Consider the following 25,283-nt stretch of genomic DNA (forward strand, 5'->3'; position numbering starts at 1 on the left):
TTTTTTACACTACTTGTGTTTTTTTCATGTCACAAAGGTATCATCATTTTGTTAATGTTTTATTAGACAACATATTTCTGCTCAAACTCTTAATGGATCAGTCCCGATACAGCATCTACATCTACATAACAAAAAATAAATAATTAAAAAAAATATTTACCTCTATCAAAAGGTAAACATAGAGATAAAGGCATCATGAAATGACAAAGAGCTGACAAGTTTATATTAATAATGAATTTAAAAAACTGTATATGTATGTGTGCATGCTTTAATGCAACACTTGCCATGACTTAAAAAGTTAAAATTTAGGCGTGCTAAAGTGTTTGTTTTTTATTGGGTTGTTGGTTGGCTGTTGGAATTGTGCCGTTATTTGTTATCATAAAAGAGGTTACAACATGTAATAAAAATAGAAAGAAAAAAAACATATGTCTCTATAATGACTGGTGTTATTAACTGCGAATTATCTAGCTTGTGGCTATTTATGGCTAGCACGCTAATTTCTGTTAGCTAACATTAGCATTAGCATTAGCATTGGAAGTCACTTACTAGTTTAGCAGGAACAAAGCAGCGTAGGTCTGAAATCCCTCCTTCATTGTCCTTTTTTTGTCTCCTCAGGCAAAACTTTTTGTTTATTTGGTTGTTTTGGAGCGTCGGCCATAATAGGTCTTCTTCTTCTTCTTCCTCTTTTGTATTTTTGGTGGGACGCAGGCGTTCACACCGACTTCCTGCTTTTTAACGAATGGGGAAAGAGGGGGCGTGACGTCTGCCGTAAAGCAAGTCGGCACATTTGTAGTTTTAATGTGTCATTCAACTCGTTGTAAATCAATCCTCCCAAAAGTTATGACAATATTTTATGAAGTTTGAGAAGTAACTTAGTGCTGCTTTGAAGACGCTTTTTGACTGTGCCCGGAAAAAAAAAAAGTTTAGGGGGGCGGTTGTTTTACATGCAAATTGACACCTAAACACCCCGCCCCCCTCGTTGTTATAAAATGTGTAATTTACGTCAACATTTGTCCATATACATTCTGGTGAAAACTATATAATTAAGTTATACACATTGCATATTTTTGGGGCATATTAATTGACATTTTTCAGTTCAAAGAAATTGCTAACGTGCAGTACAACGGAGCGACCAGCAGAGGGCGACTGCCGCATTTCCTCATTGAATTGTACATCTTGCAGTGTTTAACACTCGCCAATATTTGTACTCTTATACATTTGCAACATAAAATTAACTTATTATAATCAATCTACAGCGTTTTCTGTACGATGTTTCACAAAATATTTATATATATATATTTCTTGATTTTTTTCTTGATGTTTCACAATATTTGGCAGAAGTTTTTTCCACACTAATTACGCTAACAGGAAGTGACGTATAGGATGTGACGTACCCAATGCGGCATTTTCACAATTAAAACGTACAGCAATACAAATTACGTTTCGCAACAATTTAAGCCACTAGTCACGCAATCTTTTTTTATTGGATAATAATATGAGAAAGAGAAAATGATTCAACAAGAAATATGCAAACATATTTCAACAAATAACACTGGAGCTAGCGGTTGATATCACAAATCCACTTGAGCCACCTCAGCATTTTTATTTTATTTTACATTCATTTAAATTTTTATTCAAGTTAAAAAAAAACATTGAAAAGTTCCCAAGTAGCCATTCTGTCCAATCCCTGCGTACTAATAGGGATGTATTAAATAAATATTTTTGAAGTTTTGATAGCATGCTAAAATGCTAATGTTACCAAAATATGACTGAGGTGTATGCCTACAAAATGAGCTAAAACAAAAAAAGCAAGCGTGATAGCGTCAGCATGCTAACAGGTATCATAACGCTGAGTTGTATACCTTCAAAATTCTCCAAAAAGCTAACATACTAATATTAGATTAGATTACACTCATGCACATAATCACGTGTATTCAAACATAAATTGACGTTGTTGCCCTAGGGTAAACTGGATAACACGTGGCTTAACCTATTGTTACTATAACAATCTACAAGGTTAATATAGGTTGCTTCTCTTTCTTCCCCTCCATTTTTCTGCATTATTTTGTATCTCTAGTTATCATTACGTATATGTATTGTTGCATTTGAACAACTGTATTGTTGATAATAGAGTTAATTATTGGTATTGTTCATTATCAATAGTGATATTTCTATTGGTAGTTGTATTGATCCATTTTTAGTGTAATAATGCTCATTGTCATTTCTGTATTATTTATTTCACTAACTGCTTCTTTGCTATCACTTTTACCATCATATTTGTACATATCCTATTTGCTGATGTTGTTCTATTGTTGTTGTTGTTGTTGGTGGTGTTGTTGTCTCTCTGTCTAATCCCCCTCTTGTCCCCACAATTCCCCCTCTGTCTTCCTTTTTTTCTCTTTCTTTGCCCTCCTGCTCCGGCCCGGCTGCACCAAATGATAAATAAAATACATTTAATAAAGTCAAATACAAATAAGGCAACTAGAGAAGTATCCCACACTTCTCTTTTGTAAATGTGAACAGCCGATATGGGCATCTACATCTACATCTACATCTACATCTACATCTACATCTACATCTACTATATGATTTGCCTGAGAAGCTGGACAGGACAAAAAAAATAAAATAAAATAAAATGGAAAATTAAAATAAATTACAAAAATTAAAATAAAAAACTATATGATTTGCCTGAGAAGCTGGACAGGACCAAAAATAAAAAATTAAATTAAATTAAAAATTAAAATAAATAAATACATACATTTTTTAAAAACTATATGATTTGCCTGAGAAGCTGTACAGGACCAAAAAAATAAAATTAAATAAAATTAAAACTTAAAATAAATTACAAAAATTAAAATAAAAACTATATGATTTGCCTGAGAAGCTGTACAGGACCAAAAAAATAAAATACATTTTTTTAAAAATAAAAAAAATAAAAATAAAAAAAACTATATGATTTGCCTAAAAAGCTGGACAGGACCAAAAAATACATGAAATAATATATATATATATATATTTTTTTTTAAATTAAAAAAACTATATGATTTGCCTGAGAAGCTGGACAGAACCAAAAAAAAAAAAAAAAATAGAAAAATAAAAAAATATAAAAAAAATAGAAAAATAATACATATATGATTTGCCTGAGGAGCAGGAAAGGACCGAAAAAAATAAATAAATACAAAATAAATACAAATTAAAAAAAACTATATGATTTGCCTGAGAAGCTGGACAGGACCAAAAAATAAAAAAATAAAATAAATACAAATTAAAAAATAGAAAATAAAAAAAACTATATGATTTGCCTCAGTAGCTGAACAGGACCAAAAAAACAACAAAACAAAAAAAGATTAGATTAGCGACAGCCCGTTAAAAAAATAGCTACAGGCAGAAAATGGCCCCTGGACATCATTGCTGTAAGCTTTTCTTCTTAAAAACACGGCCCATTTCCTACAGCAGCAGCTAGCACACCGATCGCTAGCTAGCTAAAAAAATAAAAAAGATAAAAATAAAATAATCAAAAAAATAATAAAATAAAATAAAAAAAGGATTTGGCTGAGAAGCTGGACAGGACCAAAAAATAATAATAAAAAAAAAATAAAATAAATAAAAATAGATAAATAAATTTTAAAAGAAAGAAAGAAAGAAAGAAAGAAAGAAAGAAAGAAAGAAAGAAAGAAAGAAAGAAAGAAAGAAAGAAAGAAAGAAAAAAAATTAAATAAATACATTTAAAAAAAATAATAATAATAAAAAAATATATATACATATGTATAAATAAATAAATAAAAAAATTTAAAAAAATAAATAAATAAAAATAAAAATAAAAATAAAAATAAAAATAAAAATAAAAATAAAAATAAAAATAAAAATAAAAATAAAAATAAAAATAAAAATAAAAATAAATAAAAACTATATGATTTGCCTGAGAAAATGGCCCCTGGACATCATTGCTGTAGGCTTTTCTTCTTGAAAACACGGCTCAGCTAGTGTGAGTCTGATTTTATTTCAACAAAACGCCAAAAATGGCTATGAACAGCGAGTCCTAGCACAAAGTAGCAGAGTCAATGACAGGTGAAATGTACAGCAAGAGTTGAAATTGTCGAAACGAAGGAAAGATGACAGAAGGATTGAAAAGTGCATTTATTTTCATGTTCAGGCACTTTAGTTATTGCTGCTTTGTAAACACCAAACAAAAGTGAGCACCTCAGGTGAGACTAAATTGTCAAATTTACTGCCCAGCAGAAATTTTTAAAATGTCAAGATCGTGGTTAGCGCAGATGGAGTTGGCGGAAAATATGCCAGTTCTAATGAGAAATTTCAAGAAATTAATAAATACAAGTCGGGACCTTTTTTTGTTTTTCTAAGCCTTTTCGTTCCTGGTGAACCTTCAAGTCGTTTGGTATCAATTGTGATGACGAGAGATGCTCGGAAAGAAAAGGACTAAGATATGTGACGCACGGTACAAAATAGAAGGATATAAAAACATGCAAACAGCACCAAGTCGTGACTAACACTCAGCAGCAAAAGAAAAATGTTAGGTTGAAACAGCTCGAGGCGTTGTCAGAATAATGGATCACTTCAAACATGCAGTACGCTTTAAATGCTTCGTAGAAAAACTTGTACAAATATCACCTCCAACAGCCTTCTGACCACGAGTCCATCACTAGCCCCTCTGTTGCAAGTTTTGTTGCTTCTATGTAACTTGTTTATGTGTGCTATGGCTAAGAGGGTTTTTTCCTCGGCCTCAGTCTGGACCCCCTCCCGTCAGCGATCCTGTTGTGTCTCCCTGTAATGTTTGTCCGATCTTGAATGGGATTGTGCTGAAAATCTCAATTTCCCCTCGGGGATTAATAAAGTACTTCAGACTCTGATTGACACAGAGATCTCTTAGAACTGCTGCATTAAAACTGAAACCGAATATCGTGAATTCATTCACCTGTGCCTTTTATACAGAACCTACGACTGATCAAATGTTAAGATTTGCGAGATACCCTTCACACAGACCCTGTTCTGGGTCTTGTGTTTTGAAGTAGGAAAACAGTCGGCTCTACTTAACCCATTCCGTGTCCATGCCTTTTGTTCAGAACAGCAACAAAGGTGGAAAAAGCTCGGTTTCTGTGTGAAAGGGGCTACTCAACCATTAAGTTCCACTTTCAATTTCCTGATTGAACCTCTGGCCAAACGTCTTCAGGTTCTTTTACAAAACAAAAGTAAGTAGTCTTGGTGCTCGGAGTTCTGCCAGCTCCGCACGCACTAAGGCTTTTTCTCGAGGTAATTCGAAGGAACCCACCCTTTCCTGGGCCTGCCACTGTCCAGCACCTTGCAGTACCACCAACCATTGGGGTTTCTCTCAAGAACCTCCAGACTGGTCCCCTCGGGGAATCCCATTGTCTCCTCGTCGCCGTGGTAATCCGCTATGGAGACGTAAACCTCTCTGAGGTTGTTGTGGATGATGTGGGGCTTGGGTCTCACGGTGGACATGGGAAGGGCGTTCTTCTGAGGGGTTCCGCCCAGGAATTCGGAGCTGCCGGTGCCGGATCGGTTCCGGCTGGGCAGCGTTATGTTGTTGGGCGCCAGGCTGCGTGGCATCGTGCCAAAGGAGGCGTTGCGTCTCACAGTGGGGCTGGAGCGAGGGTGGTCGGTGGAGTTGAGGGACTCGTTTCTCCTGAGAGAGCCGACCGGGCTTGGACTATCCCTGATGGGGGCTGAGATGAAGACAGACTGGGGACGGACAACCTGCTGCTGTTTGGCTCTGTTCTGTTTTCGTGATCCAAACAAGCCGGTCGGTATGGAAAAACCACCTGGAGGTTTGGAAGGAATGGGCGGAATCACTTTCTTTAGGTTTTGGTTGAGGTTGTTCATAGCTTGGACCCTTTGCTCGTTCTTCTCCAGGCTGTTGGACTTACTGAGGCTTCCGGGTTTTGAAGGAGTGCCGTCAGATTCCGATCCCGCTGTGTCGTCTTGTTGCCGCACGGGCTCTAGGAAGAACGTCGGCGCCCAACCCTCGGCGTCCCCCCAGCGGATATACCACCAGCCGCTCTCCTGCTTCTCAAGCACCAGCACCTCCACCCCCGCAGGAAAGCTCACCTCGGACTCTTGGACCTTCTCGTAAGGGTCGGTGGTGCGATAGAGAATGCAGCCTTCCAGGTCCGAGTCTCCCCGGCTGCCTTTGGAATAGTTGGAGGAGAACTCTGAGGACGTGCTCTGAGAAGAGAAGGAGTCCTCTGAGGAGACGACGGATGCGGTCTCAGAGTCCTCTCCTTTGGTTTTAGTGCCGTTCTTAAGCTGCCCTGTGGGCCGCAACTGTCTTCTCAAGGTGCTGATGTCCATCTTATCTCCACTGGACGCCTTTGCCAGCTGTGGCTTTGGTCTCACTACTGGTTTTGGTTTAGAGGAGGATTTGGTGTTGAGTGAGGCTTTGCTTTCCTCTTGGTCCTTCTTGGGTCTGGACATATCTGGAGTTGACTCATTGGAGGCGGATTTAGAACCTGACCCCTCCTCCCTTTTGGCTGACTTTTGGCTTCCGTTCAAGTCAATCTTCAGCTTGTTTGCCGCAGATCTCCACCCTCCTGATTTGAGGTTTTTCTTGCCAGTTCCTGACGAGACACTCGTCTTGGAGGAGTTGGAGTCCCGGCTGCACTGCCTCTCTGGGGTCTCCCTGAAGGGCCGGAAGCCATCGTTCTCATAGATGCACTCTTCCTCTCCCTCTGCCTCGTGGCCATCTTCGAACGACTCCCCCATGCGGAAGGAGGCGCTGTGGAGCGACGACGCCGGGGAGGGTTTTGAGGACAGTTGGGATCCTTTCTCGGAAGACGTGTCCTCGTTCTTCCCGTCCACCAAGGAAGCTTCGCCCCTCAGAAACTCAAACTCAGACTCCAGATCCAGATCACCAATAGCCGGAACATCATACTCCGGCTCTTCGTACACAGGCTTCCCGGGGGACTCTGGAGCTTCAGAACCAGGGCTGCTGGGAGGGACCGTCTCCACCGAGTCTTGTTTCTTGGCAGGTGGCGCCGGGGGTGGAACTTTGGGGCGGCATAGCGTGCTCGTCCGACGGTTCAGGTTAGGCTTCTTGCGTTTATCAATGTAGGAGCACGGAGCCCAGCCCTCCCTCTCGCCTATCTGTACATACCACCATCCTCCAGAGTTCTTCTCAATCACCTAAAAAAATCACAGAAAACAAACGCATGGTTACGAATGACAATGAAAGTCCGGGTAAAAGACTGCATGGTCCTTACATCTGCTTTTTGGCCCCCGTTGAAACTGATCCCATCAGATATGCAAGACTGGAACTCTGCAATGGTGTAGTACTCCGCTTCCACTGTAGGGGGCTCTGGAGGTGACGGCAAAGGAAAGCCCTACAAATACAGGAAGATAATTCTGTATTTATTAAAGAATACTGTCATTTAGGTTCATGTGGCAACATAATATAAAATACCATTATTATGTGGAGTTTTCAAACATTTTTCCCCTTTCATGCAGCGAGATAAATGTGGTTCGGATTTAATTACACAACCCAAAAGCAGTGAAGTTGTCACGTTGTGTAAATGGTAAATAAAAAGAGAATACAACAAATCCTTTTCAACTTATATTCAATTGGATAGACTGCAAAGACAAGATATTTCATGTTCACACTGAGAAACTTGTTTTTGTTTTGCAAATAATAATTCTGGGTGTTGTTGATAAATGACTTTGGCTTTGCATAGTAGAGTTTTAACTTGCCCTTACAGATGTAGCGACCAACTGTAGTTACTGACAGTGGGTTTGTGTAGTGTTCCTGAGCCCATGTGGTGATATCCTTTACACACTGATGTCACTTTTTGATGCAGTACCGCCTGATTTCCGCAGTGATTTCTACAGATTCTCTGAACCTTTTGATGATGTTACAGAGCGTAGATGGTGAAATCCCTAAATTCCTTGCAACAGCTGCTTGAGAAATGTTGTTCTTCAACAATTTGCTCAGGCATTTGTCGACAAAGTGGTGACCCTCGCCCCGTCCTTGTTTGTGAACGACTGAGCATTTCACGGAAGCTGCTTTTATACCCAATCATGGCACCCACCTGTTCCCAACTGGCCTGTTCACCTGTGGGATGTTCCAAATAAGTCTTTGCTGAGCATTCCTCAAATTTCTCAGTCTTTTTTGCCACTTGTGCCAGCTTTTTGGAAACATGTTGCAGGCATCAAATTTCAAATGAGCTAATATTTGTAAAAAATAACACAGTTTATCAGTTTGAACGTTAAATATCTTGTCTTTGCAGTCTATTCAATTGAATATAAGTTGAAAAGGATTTGTTGTATTCTCTTTTTATTTACCATTTACACAACGTGACAACTTCACTGCTTTTTGGGGTTTGATGAGATATTGACAGTGAGTGTTTGTATACTATATAAAGTACATACAACATATTTAAGTCATAAAAAGCATCCTCACCAGCGTTGCATCTCTGCGTGGAGGAGGTTTTTGCCTGAGGACTGGGGAGCCTGCGAAACAAAACAAAAAAATAATAATTGTTATAAATTATTTTGTTGTATTTCACAGCAAGTTTATAGGCCTAAAACAATGAATGAAACATTTTTTGAAAATGTCCAACAAAACAAAAAGCACAATCACCAAAAGCATGAGATAATATTTTTGGAAAGAATTAGAAACAATTTTGTAAACAATAGTTTGTAGTAGGGTTGTACAGTACACCAGTACTAGTATAGTACTGTGATACTAATGAATCATATTCGGTACTATACCGCCTCTAAAAAGTACCGGAGCAGAGGAGCATGTTCGGCAGCGCGCACACACAGAGTACTTACAAGCAGACACAGTGTGTAGACAGAAAAGGGAGAACGGACGCATTTTGGTGTGAAAAGTAAAGATAAAGACATGATCCCCCATTATAATTATATTCTCTGCATGTGTCACGAGATCAGCGACAAACTCTGAAACACCCTCAGGAAGAGGTGCTTTAAGACATGGCTACCTCGCTAGCGGCTAACGTCCATCCACAGTGTTTTAGCTACTTCTAAATCACTAATCCTGGTCTCCATGGCGATAAATAAAGTATGTTTCTTACATGTAACATTATCACTGGAGGACGAGGAATAGCTAAACATGCTTCACTACACACCGTAGGAGGATACAATAGCTCACCGGCGTCACAATGTAAACAAACGCCATGGGTGGATCTACACCTGACATCCACTGTAATGATACCAAGTACAATAGTGTATCTAGTCGATACTACTATGATTATTTTTTAGCATCAAAAAATATTTTTTTTTTATTCATATTATGTTTATAAAGTCAGTAAATACGTCCCAGGACACATGAGGACTTTGAATATGACCAATGTATGATCCTGTAACTACTTGGTATCGGATCCATACCTAAATGTGTGGTATCATCCAAAACTAATGTAAAGTATCAAAGGAGAGAAGAATAAGTGATTATTACATTTGAACAGAAGTGTAGATAGAACATGTTGAAACAGAAAATAAGCAGATATTAACAGTAAATGAACAAGAATATGAATAAACCATTTTTTACAGTTTGTCCCTCATAATGTGTACAAAATAATAGGTGTATAAATGACACAATATGTTACTGCATACGTCAGCAGACTAATTAGGAGTCTTTGTTTGTTTACTTACTACTAAAAGACAAGTTGTCTATTTTATTTAAGGACTAAATGACAATAATAAACATATATTTCATGCACACTAACATTTTTTTGTTCAAATAAAGCCAATAATGACATTTTTTGTGGTCCCCTTTATTTAGAAAACTACATTTTGGTACCAGTACCGGTACTAAAATATTGGTATGGGGACCACCCTAGTGTGTAGTGACATTACAAGTAATAACGATACGGGGACTGACCGATCTCCACTCGATGAGGTGCGATACGGGCCACAGCTGGCGAGGCCTGCTCTGCTCTTGCTTTGCTCTCCTCAGCGCCACCAACAGGGCTGGAGTCGGAACACAGCACCGGCGAGCTGATCTCCTTCCGTGCCACCGGTGGACTCTCCGAGACTACGTCCGCGTCCCTCTCGCCCGGGGCTTTCTTGTTGAGCAGGGTGCTGATCTCCATGATGTTGCCGATGATCTCCACCGGGCCCGTCACCGTCTTCTTCCGCGGGGACAGGTCCTCCTTCATCTTCTTGAGGTAAGACGCCGGAGCCCAGCCCTCCTTATCTTGGTACCTGCCAAACAAACAACACCCAGGATGCATCACAGGAATGCTCAGGGGAAGTCCTGCTGTGAGGCCCACCTGATGAACCACCATCCTTCCAGGTTCTTCTGAATCACTTCCACAGTGACGCCCTTCTCAAACGCTATTTCATCTTTTCCCTGGCTGGTGTAAGGTTGCACCGTGATGTACGTCTCTTCTGTGGAACACACAACAAAAACACATTTTATGTAAGAATGTGGACCCCATCTCATTTAATTCCCCTGAAAACATCCGCATGTTGCACAATGAGATGTAGGCATGAAATAGTCTGTGAAATATATATATTTATCAGGAATTTTCCCAATATATTTATCGGATACAAATATTTATATAAAATAAATTCTAATAGGAAAGTATAGTAAAATATTAATGTGTGATTAGTATGCAAGGCTAATATTTTGCTCAGAATTAAAGCAATGCAATAATCTCTGCTACTTTTTTCTGTTGGTTTCGCGATACGTCTTTAAATGGGTAATATTATCTTTTTTCCCTACATTTTAAACACTTCCTTGTAGGGTTGTCTCGATACCAATATTTTGGTACCGGTACCAAAAAGTATTTCGATACTTTTCTAAATAAAGGGGACCACAAACAATGTCATTATTATAAAATAGTGAACATACTAGACAACTTGTCTTTTAGTAGTAAGTAAACAAACAAAGACTCCTAATTAGTCTGCTGACGTATGCAGTAACATATTGTGTCATTTATACACCTATTATTTTGTACACATTATGAGGGACAAACTGTAGGAAATGGATTATTCATCTACTTGTTCATTTACTGTTAATATCTGCTTATTTTTTGTTCTAACATGTTCTATCTACACTTCTGTTAAAATGTAATAATCACTTATTCTTCTCTTCTTTGATACTTTACATTAGTTTTGGATGATACCACACATTTGGGTATCGATCTGATACCAAGTAGTTACAGGATCATACTTTGGTCATATTCAAAGTCCTCATGTGGCCAGGGACGTATTTACTGACTTTATAAACATAATATACATTTTAAAAAAGGAAAAAAGATTTTGTGACGATAAAAAATATTGATGTAATCATAGTAGTATCGACTAGATACACTCTTGTACTTGATATCATTACAGTGAATGTCAGGTGTAGATCCACCCATGGCATTTGTTTACACTGTGAGCTATTGTATCCTCCTACGGTGTGTAGTGAAGCATGTTTAGCTATTCCTCGTCCTCCAGTGATAATGCTACTTGTTAGAAACTTACTTTATTTGCCGCCATGGAGGCCAGGATTAGTGATTTAGAAGTAGCTAATACACATTAGCCGCTAGCTAGCTAGCCAAATGTTAAAGCAGCGCTTTCTGAGGGTGTTTCAGTGTTATAACTTCACCTTTATCTTTACTTTTTACACCAAAATGCGTCCATTCTCCCTTTTCTGTCCACAGACTGTGTCTGCTTGTAAGTACTCTGTGTGTGTGCGCTGCCGAACATGCTCCTCTGCTCCTAAAACCAGCAATGTCACCACGTGACGTCATGCCCGTTATGTGTGACTGCCATCATATCGCATTCTACACATGTCTCTTATGTGTGACTGCCATCTACTGGTCACAGTTATCATTTTACCATGCACCAAATAAAATAGCATCGAGGTCAGTAAGCACAACCAAAATGATTCCGTACATTAGGCGCACCGGGTTATAAGGCGCACTGTCGAGTTTTGAGAAAATGAAAGGATTTTAAGTGCGCCTCAAAAAAATATGGTACTTGCTTGGTTTTGCATGAGAGGACCACTTTAAAATGTGAAATGGACCTTTTTGTGTCCTTTTAAGAGTTGCATTATTTGCTCTCCTGCAGAAACACCTGCAAAGTGTATTTTAATGCAAGTGAGTCTAATATTATGAGCAAGATATAACAGCATGTTGTAATTCAGAAGATAGAACTGTATGATAATATCCCCCGCTAGAGGCTGACATTCTTTTACTGCTGTTTACATTTTTATTTGTATTTATTTATTTATTTATTATTATTTTTTTGTCCTGTCCAGCTTCTCAGGCAAATCATAGTTGTTGTTTTTTTTGTTGTTTTTTTTGTATTTATTTATTTATTTTTCGGTCCTGTCCAGCTTCACAGGCAAATCATAGTTGTTGTTTTTTTGGGTTTTTTTTGTATTTATTTATTTATTTTTCGGTCCTGTCCAGCTTCTCAGGCAAATCATTTAGTTCTTTTTAATACATATATTTTTTTTTGTAGTTTTTTTTTTTTTTTGGTCCTGTCCAGCTTCTCAGGCAAATAATATAGGTTATTTTTTTATTTATTTTGTTGGTCATGCCCAGCTTCTCAGGCAAATAATATAGGTTATTTTTTTATTTTTATTTTTATTTTTTTGGTCCTGTCCAGCTTTTCAGGCAAATCCTTTTCTTTCTTTTTTTTTTTTTTTTTAAATTATTATTTTTTCTATTTTATTTATGTTTGTCCTGTCCAGCTTTTTTTATTTATTTATTTTTTATTAATTCTTTTTTATTTTTTTAAATAATTTTTTTGGTCCTGTCCAGCTTCTCAGGGAAATCATATAGGTATTTTTTTTGTAGTTTTGTTTTATTTTTTATTTTTTTTTGTCCTGTCCAGCTTCTCAAGCAAATCATTTAGTTTTTTTAAATGTATTATTATTTTTTTTTTTTTTTTTTTTTTATTTTTTTTTTTTTTGTCCTGTCCAGCTTCTCAGGCAAATCATTTTTTTTATTTTTTTTATGTATTAATTTATTTATTTGTATTTTTTATTTTTTTTATTCTGTCCAGCTTTTCAGGCAAATCATGTAGTTGTTTTTTTCTTATTTTATTTATTTATTTTTTATTTTTTTGTTCTGTCCAGCTTCTCAGGCAAATCATTCATTTTTTATTTATTTATTTATTTATTTATTTATTTATTTATTTATTTATTTATTTATTTATTTATTTATTTATTCTTTATTAATTATTTTTTATTTTTTTATTTTTTTTTGTCCTGTCCAGCTTCTCAAGCAAATCATTTAGTTTTTTTAAATGTATTATTATTATTATTATTATTTATTTTGTTTAATTTTTAATTTTTTTTTGTCCTGTCCAGCTTCTCAGGCAAATATTTTTTTTATTTTTTTTATTTATTCATTTATTTTTTAAATTTTTTTTATTTTTTTTATTCTGTTCAGCTTTTCAGGCAAATCATATAGTTGTTTTTTTTCTTATTTTATTTTATTTATTTTTTATTTTTTTGTTCTGTCCAGCTTCTCAGGCAAATCAAATAGTTTTTTTAAAAAATTTAATTTAATTTTTTTTATTTTTTTATTTATTTGTTTCTATTTTTTTGTCCTGTCCAGCTTCTCAGGCAAATCATATAGTAGATGTAGATGTAGATGTAGATGTAGATGCCATCGGCTGTTCAGATTTACTTTACAAAAGAGAAGTGTAGGATACTTCTCTTGTTGCCTTATTTGTATTTGACTTTAGTAAATGTATTTATATTATTACCGGTGTTTACATTTGTATTGGACTTTATTAAATATATTTATATTATTACTGGTGTTTACATTTGTATTGGACTTTATTCAATGTATTTATATTATTACTGGTATTTACATTTGTATTGGACTTTATTAAATATATTTATATTATTACTGGTATTTACATTTGTATTGGACTTTATTAAACATATTTATATTATTACTGGTGTTTACATTTGTATTGGACTTTATTCAATGTATTTATATTATTCCTGGTGTTCACATTAAAGTGCACCTTAGTGTCCTTGGCCCAGGTACAGCGAGCATCTCTTCACTCGGCTGATGAATGCGTTCTTTACGAGGCCAATGGGCATCATTTCTTGTCATTATGGCAAGAACCCTGCCAGAACCTGTCCCGAGAGAACCCCGGGACAAAATGTAGAATAGGGGGGGAAAAAAATTGAAATAATTCACTTTTCCTTTTCGTCTTTTTTTTTTTTTTCCAAGGAAGGAAGTGGGATACAGTTGTAATAATTCCCTTTACTTCCAACACTTGAGTCCGATCCAGAGGAAAAGGATATTTATGTACACATTAGTTTCTTTCTGGCCTTCCGGGGGTTTTTGTGCGCGCGAGCTGGCGAAAGCTTTTCCTCTCCCAAGTCCTCTCGAACAATAATCCAGCCGAGGGGAAACTCTGAATCAGATGTTTTGTTAACCACAACATGCGTCGCTGTTTGACTTCATTCTAGTGGAGTCAGCAAAATGGTCCCCCCCTTTTTTTTTCTAAAGCAGTCCAAGGATGGAAACTACTCCTCCGTCTCTCGATACCAGAGAACGCTGCTGGAAAAAAAAAAGCCAGCACGAACCCAATAGCCTGTCCTCACTCCTCCTTCATGCCTGCTTTGATAGAAACCATCTTGGATGGTAATCTTTATAAGTCAATACCCGTCACAATTTGCTTTTGAACGCAGCATAAAGCCTTCCACTGTGTTCTGCACAACAGTGCGTGGGCTGCAGTTGTTTGGACAATAGTTTCTGGCAATGTTTGAACGCTGAAACAAAGACCTTTTTGTAACATTATTAGAGCTATTGTGAGCTGGAGTTGATTTAACCCTGACTCTCCCTGGCCTACTTACATAATTGGAAACCACATTTGGTTGCTGGAACTCCGGCCAAAAATGGTCGTCACAACCCTCACTACACTGCAAAAAGTCAGTGTTCAAAAACAAGAAAAAACTAAACTAAAATTAGGGGTATTTTATTTGAACTAAGCAAAATTATCTGCCAATAGAACAAGAAAATTTGGCTTGTCAAGACTTTCCAAAACAATTAAAATTAAAGCTGCAAGCAGCGTTGGACGGGTCCGCCTTTTGGCAGGTGCTAGTCCTAGGTGTCCCAATACTTTTGTCCAGTGGTAGTCCTGAGTGAGACCTACATAGAGGTTTGTGTTGCATGTCTCTACGATATTCGTACTGGGAGTTAGAGGAAGTTGTGTCTGTGTTTTTTTCCTAGGTGCTGCGGCACAGTGGTTCTTTTCTTTGAAGGCTCGTAAAATCAAAACCGTAGCACTTATTAAAACGCTTTCGCCAACTTTTAATCAGAAGGGTTCAATCTCTCTCCTGTAGTAGTTTGAAGCCAAAACGACAAACGCGCTCAGAGGAGATAATGTTTGATGTTTGGTGACCGCTTTTTAAAAAAAATTTGTTTTGAAGTGGGGATATCAAACTTCCTGTTGATTTTTGCTGAAGGATTTCAATCTATGAAATGTAGGTCTAAGTGAGACCTACGTAGAGGTTTTTGTTTCATGTCTCTAAAACGTTCCTACCGGAAGTTACAAGCAGTTTTGTCTGTGTTTTCCTCTGAGAAGCAGTTTTGTCTCTGTTTTATTCAAAAATTGCGCTATAGCGCAATTTTGAGTTTTGGGGTTCTGTTTTTTTTTAAGATCGCAATTTCCACCAGTCCCAATGTGTGTAAAATTTTGGTGAGTTTTGAAGTATTTTAAGGGGGTCAAATTATAGCTCAAAGAGGCAAAAATTAGTGTTTTTAGTCATTTTTTGTGTTGAAGGGGAAATTGCCAACTTCCTGTTGGTTTTTGCCCGAGGATGTGAAACTATGAATTGTAGGTCTAAGTGAGACCTACATACAGGTTTTTGTTTCATGTCTCTACGACCTTCCTAGTGGGAGTTACAGGCAGTTTGTTTTTGTTTTTTTACTAGGGGGCGCAAGAGCGCAATTTTGATTTTTGGGGATTGTTTTTTTTACTAAAGTGTGCTGTCTCAGTTTTTCCATGTGTGTATAAAATTTGGTGAGTTTTGAAGCATGTTAAGGGGGGCAAAGTAGTGCGCAAAGCTGCGAAATAATAATCAACCTTACAATTTCAATAGGTTCCTTTGTACCTGTATAAAGGACTCCCTGTGGGAGTCCTTTATACAGGGTACAGGCGGACCCTAATTAAAGCTGCAAGCAGCGATGGACGGGACCGACTTTGAGGGCTCATAAAATCCAAACCGGAGCGGTAATTAAAACTCTTTCATCAACTTTAAATCAGAAGGGTTCAATCTCTCTCCTGTGCTAATTTGAAGCCGACACGACAAACACGCTCAGAGGAGATAATGTTTGAAAAAAGGTGACTGTTTTTACTCAACTTTTGTTTTGAAGGGGGAATTGCAAACTTCCTGTTGATTTTTGCTGCGGGTTGTTAGTGTATGAAATATAAGTCTAAGTGAAACCTACATAGAGGTTTTTGTTTCATGTCTCTACGACATTCCTACTGGGAGTTAGAGGCAGTTTTGTCTGTGTTTTCTTTCTAGGGTGCGCTAGAGCGCAATTTTGAGTTTTGGGGTTTGGTTTTTTTGATTAGATCGCAATTTTCGCCAGTCCTGATGCGTGTGTCCAATTTGGTAAGTTTTGAAGCATGTTAAGGGGGTCAAATTACAGCTCAAAGAGGCGGCAGTATAATAATAAAACGCTAGAAATACAATAGGGTACTCTGTCCCAAAGGGACATCGGTCCCTAATTAGCTAACCTCAATTAACCCAAAAATACCTTAAAATAATATACTGTAGGTCATCACATCTCAGCAACAAGCTGTAATATCTTACTGAGATCATTTATGACCAAACCCCTTAAAACAAGTAAAACACTCGAACATAAAATCTGCTTAGTGAGAATAATTATCTTATCAGACAGAAAATAAGCAAATATCACCCTTATTTGAGATATTTCATCTTACTTAGATTTCACTTTTTGCAGTGTATCAGGCGGAAAAACAGGGTATTTAAAAAAAAAATTATTGTTATGCAGTGGAACCTCCAAAGTGGAACACAATCTGGTCTCTGACCCTGGTTGACTTCCAAGCAATGTTCCCTCTCATTTGTCATGTGTCTGAGCAAACGCAAACACTTCCAGAGCCCAGTGTGAACAGACTGTGGTCCAGCATCACACCTTTACCAAACCTGACCTAATAAGTTCAATATTTTATTAATATCATTATATAATTAAAGTGACTTCCAATGAAAATAACAAGAAAATCTTGTTTTTCATGAGCTATGTACCAGCGTGTCTGGGTGGGGGTCCTACTTCGGAAATAATGTGTACCCCATCTCATTTAACTCCCTTTAAAACATTCGCATGTAGCACAATGAGATGTAAGCATGAGATAAAGTGTACATTCCTGTAACCTCCAGAGCACAGTGTGAACAGACTGTGGTCCAGCATCACACCTGTCCCAAACCCGACCCAATAAGTTCAATATTTTAGTATTATTATTGTATAATTACCGTATTTTTGGACTATAAATCGCTCCGGAGTATAAGTCGCACCGGCCGAAAATGCATAATAAAGAAGGAAAAAACCATATATAAGTCGCACTGGAGTATAAGTCGCATTTTTTGGGGAAATTTATTTGATAAAAGCCAACACCAAGAATAGACATTTGAAAGGCAATTTAAAATAAATAAAGAATAGTGAACAACAGGCTGAATAAGTGTACGTTATATGAGGCATAAATAACCAACTGGTATGTTAACGTAACATATTATGGTAAGAGTCATTCAAATAACTATAACATATAGAACATGCTATACGTTTACCAAACAATCTGTCACTCCTAATCGCTAAATCCCATGAAATCTTATACGTCTAGTCTCTTACGTGAATGAGATCAATAATATTATTTGATATTTTACGCCAATAATTTCACACATAAGTCGCTCCTGAGTATAAGTCGCACCCCCGGCCAAACTATGAAAAAAAACTGCGACTTATAGTCCGAAAAATACGGTAAAGTGACTTCCAATGAAAATAACAAGAAAATCTTGTTTTTCATGAGCTATGTACCAGCGTGTCTGGGTGGGGGTCCTACTTTGGAAATAATGTGTACCCCATCTCATTTAACTCCCTTTAAAACATTCGCCTGTTGCACAATGAGATGTAAGCATGAGATAAAGTGTACATTCCTGTAACCTCCAGAGCACAGAGTGAACAGACTGTGGTCCAGCATCACACTTGTCCCAAACCTGACCTAATAAGTTCAATATTGTATTAATATCATTATACAATTAAAGTGACTTCCAATGAAAATAACAAACACATCTTGTTTTTCGTGAGCTATGTACCAGCGTGTCTGGGTGGGGGTCCTACTTTGGAAATAATGTGTACCCCATCTCATTTAACTCCCTTTAAAACATTCGCCTGTTGCACAATGAGATGTAAGCATGAGATAAAGTGTACATTCCTGTAACCTCCAGAGCACAGTGTGAACAGACTGGTCCAGCATCACACCTGTCCCAAACCCGACCCAATAAGTTCAATATTTTAGTATTATTATTGTATAATTACCGTATTTTACGGACTATAAATCGCTCCGGAGTATAAGTCGCACCGGCCGAAAAACGCATAATAAAGAAGGAAAAAACATATATAAGTCGCACTGGAGTATAAGTCGCATTTTTTGGGGAAATTTATTTGATAAAAGCCAACACCAAGAATAGACATTTGAAAGGCAATTTAAAATAAATAAAGAATAGTGAACAACAGGCTGAATAAGTGTACGTTATATGAGGCATAAATAACCAACTGGTATGTTAACGTAACATATTATGGTAAGAGTCATTCAAATAACTATAACATATAGAACATGCTATACGTTTACCAAACAATCTGTCACTCCTAATCGCTAACTCCCATGAAATCTTATACGTCTAGTCTCTTACGTGAATGAGATCAATAATATTATTTGATATTTTACGCCAATAATTTCACACATAAGTCGCTCCTGAGTATAAGTCGCACCCCCAGCCAAACTATGAAAAAAAACTGCGACTTATAGTCCGAAAAATACGGTAAAGTGACTTCCAATGAAAATAGCAAGAAAATCTTGTTTTTCATGAGCTATGTACCAGCGTGTCTGGGTGGGGGTCCTACTTTGGAAATAATGTGTACCCCATCTCATTTAACTCCCTTTAAAACATTCGCATGTAGCGCAATGAGATGTAAGCATGAGATAAAGTGTACATTCCTGTAACTTCCAGAGCACAGTGTGAACAGACTGTGGTCCAGCATCACACTTGTCCCAAACCTGACCTAATAAGTTCAATATTGTATTAATATCATTATACAATTAAAGTGACTTCCAATGAAAATAACAAACACATCTTGTTTTTCGTGAGCTATGTACCAGCGTGTCTGGGTGGGGGTCCTACTTTGGAAATAATTTGTACCCCCAGTGTTTCCCACACATTCATTTATTTGTGGCGGCCCGCCACGAAAGAATTACGTCCGCCACAAATAAAAAACTTTTTTTTTTTTTTTTTTTGTCCTGTCCAGCTTCTCAGGCAAATCATATAGTTGATGTAGATGCCCATATAGGCTGTTCAGATTTACTTTACAAAAGAGAAGTGTAGGTTACTTCTCTTGTTGCCTTATTTGTATTTGACCACTACTATTTTCTGTTTATTTGTTACTGACTGTGGCAGGACACCTCTGCCTCTGTTTCACTTTATGTTGCTGGTAAATAATATGGTTGTAGTAGTAGGCTAAAGTTAAATTATTTAGTATGCACTAATTAAAGCGGCAGAGCTTTAAGAGACATTTTAGCTTTTATATTTTATAAGATATATTTTTTGTAAGAACCACAATTAATAAATATATTTCAGTGAATAACTTATTGTTCAAATCTGTATATAAATATGTACATAAAGTGTTGTAATTATATTGTAAAATGGATGGATGGATGGATGGATGGATGGATGGATGGACGTTTAAAACAAAACTGTTATTATTAATTAGTAAGTGTACATTTTTTGAGCCTTTTTAGAGAAAATCATATCATTGTAGTAAATTATGCAAATTACTCGATGATGTCATGGTGACCACGCCCATAGCCACGCCCCCACCGCCACAGGTATCTTGGCAGTTTATGGGAAACACTGACCCCATCTCATTTAATTCCCCCTAAAACATTCGCATGTAGCACAATGAGATGTACGCATGAGATAAAGTGTACATTCCTGTAACTTTCTGTCTGTAAAATACATCTTTTTATGAGCATTTCTGTCATCTAGTAACAGCATCTCATGATTAATATCTATATATTAACATTCTTAATAAATGACAGTAGAATAAGCACACATCTGATTGAGGAGTCAGACAGTAACCACCTGGCATTTACACTATATGTGTAGTGTTGGAGTTGTCCCACTTTTTGCGTGGCCCTCAACGCACCAGTGGCTGATATGACATATGACAAAGAGTTGGGTCTTGTACGGCACAAAATGACAAATTTTGCTACATAGACGTTTTTTTACTAATGTTTTTGTTGTAGTGTAGATTGAACATGTTGAAACAGAAAGTAAGCAGATATTAACAGTAGATTAATAATCATTTTTTACAGTTTGTCCCTCATAATGTGTACAAAATAATAGGTACACAATATGTTACCGCATACGTCAGCAGACTAATTAGGAGTCTTTGTTTGTTTACTTACTACTAAAAGACAAGTTGTCTAGTATGTTCACTATTTTATTTAAGGACTAAATGACAATAATAAACATATGTTTCATGTACACTAAGATTTTTTGTTCAAACGAAGACAATAATGACATTTTTTTGTGGTCCCCTTTATGTAGAAAAGTTTCGAAAAGCATCGAAATACATCTTGGTACCGGTACTAAAATATTGGTATGAAGACAACCCTATTTACAAGTTATGCTATTGTCCTTTATTTTTACCACAGCAATAAATATCCACTGTTGCCATCGATAATGTCTTCATGAAACATTTGAACATGTTTACACACGTATAAAGAGAAAAGAATCACTGTTTGACTAAATAAAAATAAAGTAAAACTACTACCTAAACTGACGCATAGGACGGTGTTGCTGTAATTGATCAAGCCTTCCCAAAAGGCACCAGACATTGATACAACATTGATTATACGTGCATGTCCTTCAAAACTGACTTTGGGACAACGTTGGTGTCTAACGTTGGATCCACGCTGTTGGTCGGGAAATGACCAACATTGGTCACAACCCGACATTGAATAAACGTCGTCAAAAAGCATGTTGTTTCAACGTTGTATTTGTGTTGTAGAATAGTAAGAGTAAGTCTTTGCTCCACAGTAAGTCTTTGCTGTCGTCCAGCATTCTGTTTTTGTTTACTTTGTAGCCATACCTCCTCCCTGCAATTACATGTTTACGTCCCACTAAAGCAGTGTTTTTCAACCATTTTGAGTGTTGAAAAAATCCTGAGGCACACCACCAGCGAAAATCATTAAAAAACAAAACTCAGTTGACGGTAAAAAGTCGTTGTCGCAATTGTTGGATATGACTTTAAAGCATAACCAAGCATGCATCACTATAGCTCTTGTCTCAAAGTAGGTGTACTGTCACCACCTGTCACATCACACCCTGACTTATTTGGACTTTTTTGCTGTTTTCCTGTGTGTAGTGTTTTACTTCTTGTCTTGCGCTCCTATTTTGGTGGCTTTTTCTCTTGTTTTGGTATTTCCATGTCTTCCTTTGAGCGATATTTCCCGCATCTACTTTGTTTTAGCAATCAAGAATATTTCAGTAGTTTTTAATCCTTCTTTGTGGGGACATTGTTGATTGTCATGTCATGTTCGGACGTAGATTGTGGACGCCGTCTTTGCTCCGCAGTAAGTCTTTGCTGTCGTCCAGCATTCTGTTTTTGTTTACTTTGTAGCCATACCTCCTCCCTGCAATTACATGTTTACGTCCCACTAAAGCAATGTTTTTCAACCATTTTGAGCGTTGAAAAAATCCTGAGGCACACCACCAGCGAAAATCATTAAAAAACAAAACTCAGTTGACGGTAAAAAGTTGTTGTCGCAATTGTTGGATATGACTTTAAAGCATAACTAAGCATGCATCACTATAGCTCTTGTCTCAAAGTAGGTGTACTGTCACCACCTGTCACATCACACCCTGACTTATTTGGACTTTTTTGCTGTTTTCCTGTGTGTAGTGTTTTACTTCTTGTCTTGCGCTCCTATTTTGGTGGCTTTTTCTCTTGTTTTGGTATTTCCATGTCTTCCTTTGAGCGATATTTCCCGCATCTACTTTGTTTTAGCAATCAAGAATATCTCAGTTGTTTTTAATCCTTCTTTGTGGGGACATTGTTGATTGTCATGTCATGTTCGGACGTAGATTGTGGACGCCGTCTTTGCTCCGCAGTAAGTCTTTGCTGTCGTCCAGCATTCTGTTTTTATTTACTTTGTAGCCAGTTCAGTTTTAGTTTGGTTCTGCATAGCCTTCCATAAGCTTCAATGCCTTTTCTTAGGGGCACTCACCTTTTGTTGATTTTTGGTTTAAGCATTAGATACCTTTTTACTTTCACTCTGTTTTCCCAATGTTTTCCAACATCTGCAAAGCAATTAGCTACCTGCTGCCACCTACTGATACGGAAGAGTATTACATGGTTACTTACTCACTGTCTGTCATGTCCTCATGTGTCATGTCTTTTTATTTTTCGGACTATAATGTGCAATAATGTTGTATGTGTATATGTTTATATGTGCATATGTATGGCTATGTGCATGTGTGTATATATATATATATATATATATATATATATATATATATATATATATATATATATATATATATATATATATATATATATATATATATATATATATATATATATATATATATATATATATATATATATATATATATATATATACACTACCGTTCAAAAGTTTGGGGTCACATTGAAATGTCCTTATTTTTGAAGGAAAAGCACTGTACTTTTCAATGAAGATAACTTTAAACTAGTCTTAACTTTAAAGAAATACACTCTATACATTGCTAATGTAGTAAATGAATATTCTAGCTGCAAATGTCTGGTTTTTGGTGCAATATCTACATAGGTGTATAGAGGCCCATTTCCAGCAACTATCACTCCAGTGTTCTAATGGTACAATGTGTTTGCTCATTGGCTCAGAAGGCTAATTGATGATTAGAAAACCCTTGTGCAATCATGTTCACACATCTGAGAACAGTTTAGCTCGTTACAGAAGCTACAAAACTGACCTTCCTTTGAGCAGATTAAGTTTCTGGAGCGTCACATTTGTGGGGTCAATTAAACGCTGAAAATGGCCAGAAAAAGAGAACTTTCATCTGAAACTCGACAGTCTATTCTTGTTCTTAGAAATGAAGGCTATTCCACAAAATTGTTTGGGTGACCCCAAACTTTTGAACGGTAGTGTATATATATATACACATATCTTCTTTCTTTCTTTTTTGCTATTTATATTACTAAATTATTGTGTATGCACCTTAGGGGATCTGCTCCAATTCCGTTGTTCTTTGAACCTGTTCACTGTAACAATGACAATAAAACTCTATTCTATTCTGCCGAGCTCTAGACAGCACCAACACTCAACAACAACACCTAGTTTGCCGACTATAATTACTGGTCCAGTGCGCCTTATGGTCCGAAAATGAGGGTAAATATACTGAAAGTAAAGCGTATTATCATGAGGATGACAGTTAGTGGTTAGTGGGGTGGAATGAACAAGAAGAAGGAGGTCACATGACAGGGGAGGGCAGGTAGTCACTTCACCTGGGCTCTGCTGCCGGCTGATGACACCGCCCAGCGTCCATCTGCGGTCCAGCCTCTTCAGGTGCGCCTTGTGTCGCTTAGTAACTGACGGACACAAACGTGGAGCGCACGCTCGTCAACAAAGAAGGTTAAGAGTGAAAACACACACACACACACGTGACATGGAAGACATGTTGTTGTTGTTAGCTGCACATGGAAGAGCAGGTCAGACTGGAATGAGGGATGAAGTGTTAAATGAAGACATCTTCTCTCTGGCTTTTAATTGGGAGGTTATGAGCATGGTTTCCTCATCCTGTCATGTTGGAGCATCTGGGACACACATGGCTGCCACAGGAACTACAACAGACCGAAACAGCTGACATCTTAAAAGAACCGGAGTCCGCTCAGTCAGGGGTGTCCTAACTCCTTCCACCCAGGACTAACTACACACACTCTGAAGTAGCGTTGTCCCGGTATTAAGATGTATTTCAATACCTTTCCATACTTTTCTAAATAAAGGGGACCACAAAAAATGGCGTTATTGTCTTTATTTGAACAAGAAATATTGGTGTACATGAAACATATGTTTGTTATTGTCATTTAATCCTTAAATAAAATAGTGAACATACTAGACAACTTGTCTTTTAGTAGTAAGTAGGGCTGGGAATCTTTGGGTGACCCATGATTCGATTCAAAATCGATTCTTGGGGTCACGATTCCATTCAGAATCGATTTTTTTTTTTTTCAATTCAACACGATTCTCGATTCAAAAACGATTTTTTTTTTTTTTTTTTTTTTTTTTTTTTTAATGAAAACAACGCACAACAATACCATAATAATGCAATACAATTTCAAAACAAAACCCGACCCAGCAACATTCAGAATAGCAATAAACAGAGCAATTGAGAGCAATTGAGGACACACAAACGTGACACGGAACAATCTAAAAGTAGTGAGACAAAAATGAATATTATCAACAACAGCATCAATATTAGTAACAATTTCAACATAGCAGTGATTAAAAATCCCTCATTGATATTATCATTACAAACATTAATTTTAAAAAAAATACAAAAAATGAACAATAGTGTCACAGTGGCTTAAGCTTGCATCGCATCTCATAAACTAAATGTCGAATGATAATGTCAATGAGGGATTTTTAATCACTGCTATGTTGAAATTGTAACTAATATTGATACTGTTGTTGATGATATTCATTTTTGTTTCACTACTTTTAGATTGTTCCGTGTCATGTTTGTGTCTCCTCTCAATTGCTCTGTTTATTGCAGTTCTGAGTGTTGCTAGGTTGGGTTTGGTTTTGGAATTGGATTGCATTTTTATGGTATTGCTGTGTATTGTTTTGTTGAATTTATACATTTAAAAAAAAAAAAAAAAAAAAAAAAAAAAAATTTTTAAATAAATAATAAAAATCGATTTTTTAAAAATCAGAATCGATTCTGAATCGCACAACGTGAGAATCGCGATTCGAATTCGAATCGATGTTTTCCCACACCCCTAGTAGTAAGTAAACAAACAAACATATGTTTA

General features: G+C 36.8%; 1 protein-coding gene and 1 long non-coding RNA gene across 3 annotated transcripts in view; both read right to left on the reverse strand.

Moving 5' to 3' along the window:
- LOC133657639 (uncharacterized) overlaps positions 1-724 on the reverse strand; it is a 13,225-nt gene extending 12,501 nt beyond the window's left edge. Inside the window, exon 1 of the long non-coding RNA XR_009827307.1 lies at positions 547-724. This is a non-coding gene — a long non-coding RNA (uncharacterized LOC133657639). The remainder of the gene's footprint in view (positions 1-546) is intronic.
- Positions 725-4,122: 3,398 nt separating this feature from the next.
- The window catches only part of LOC133657640 (SH3 and PX domain-containing protein 2A-like), a 180,114-nt gene continuing 158,953 nt past the window's right edge, over positions 4,123-25,283 (reverse strand). The window contains exons 9-14 of one of the 2 annotated variants that reach the window (XM_062059205.1): positions 23,757-23,840; positions 10,260-10,377; positions 9,869-10,191; positions 8,429-8,478; positions 7,236-7,355; positions 4,123-7,158 (exon numbers count right to left, since the gene is read on the reverse strand). In XM_062059205.1, the coding sequence (XP_061915189.1) occupies positions 5,251-7,158; positions 7,236-7,355; positions 8,429-8,478; positions 9,869-10,191; positions 10,260-10,377; positions 23,757-23,840 (2,603 nt within the window). In that variant the 3' untranslated portion in view covers positions 4,123-5,250. The remainder of the gene's footprint in view (positions 7,159-7,235; positions 7,356-8,428; positions 8,479-9,868; positions 10,192-10,259; positions 10,378-23,756; positions 23,841-25,283) is intronic. The other variant, XM_062059206.1, reaches the window with a different exon arrangement.

The sequence above is a fragment of the Entelurus aequoreus genome, linkage group LG09 (genome assembly GCF_033978785.1).
Source record: "Entelurus aequoreus isolate RoL-2023_Sb linkage group LG09, RoL_Eaeq_v1.1, whole genome shotgun sequence".
Taxonomy (NCBI): domain Eukaryota; kingdom Metazoa; phylum Chordata; class Actinopteri; order Syngnathiformes; family Syngnathidae; genus Entelurus; species Entelurus aequoreus.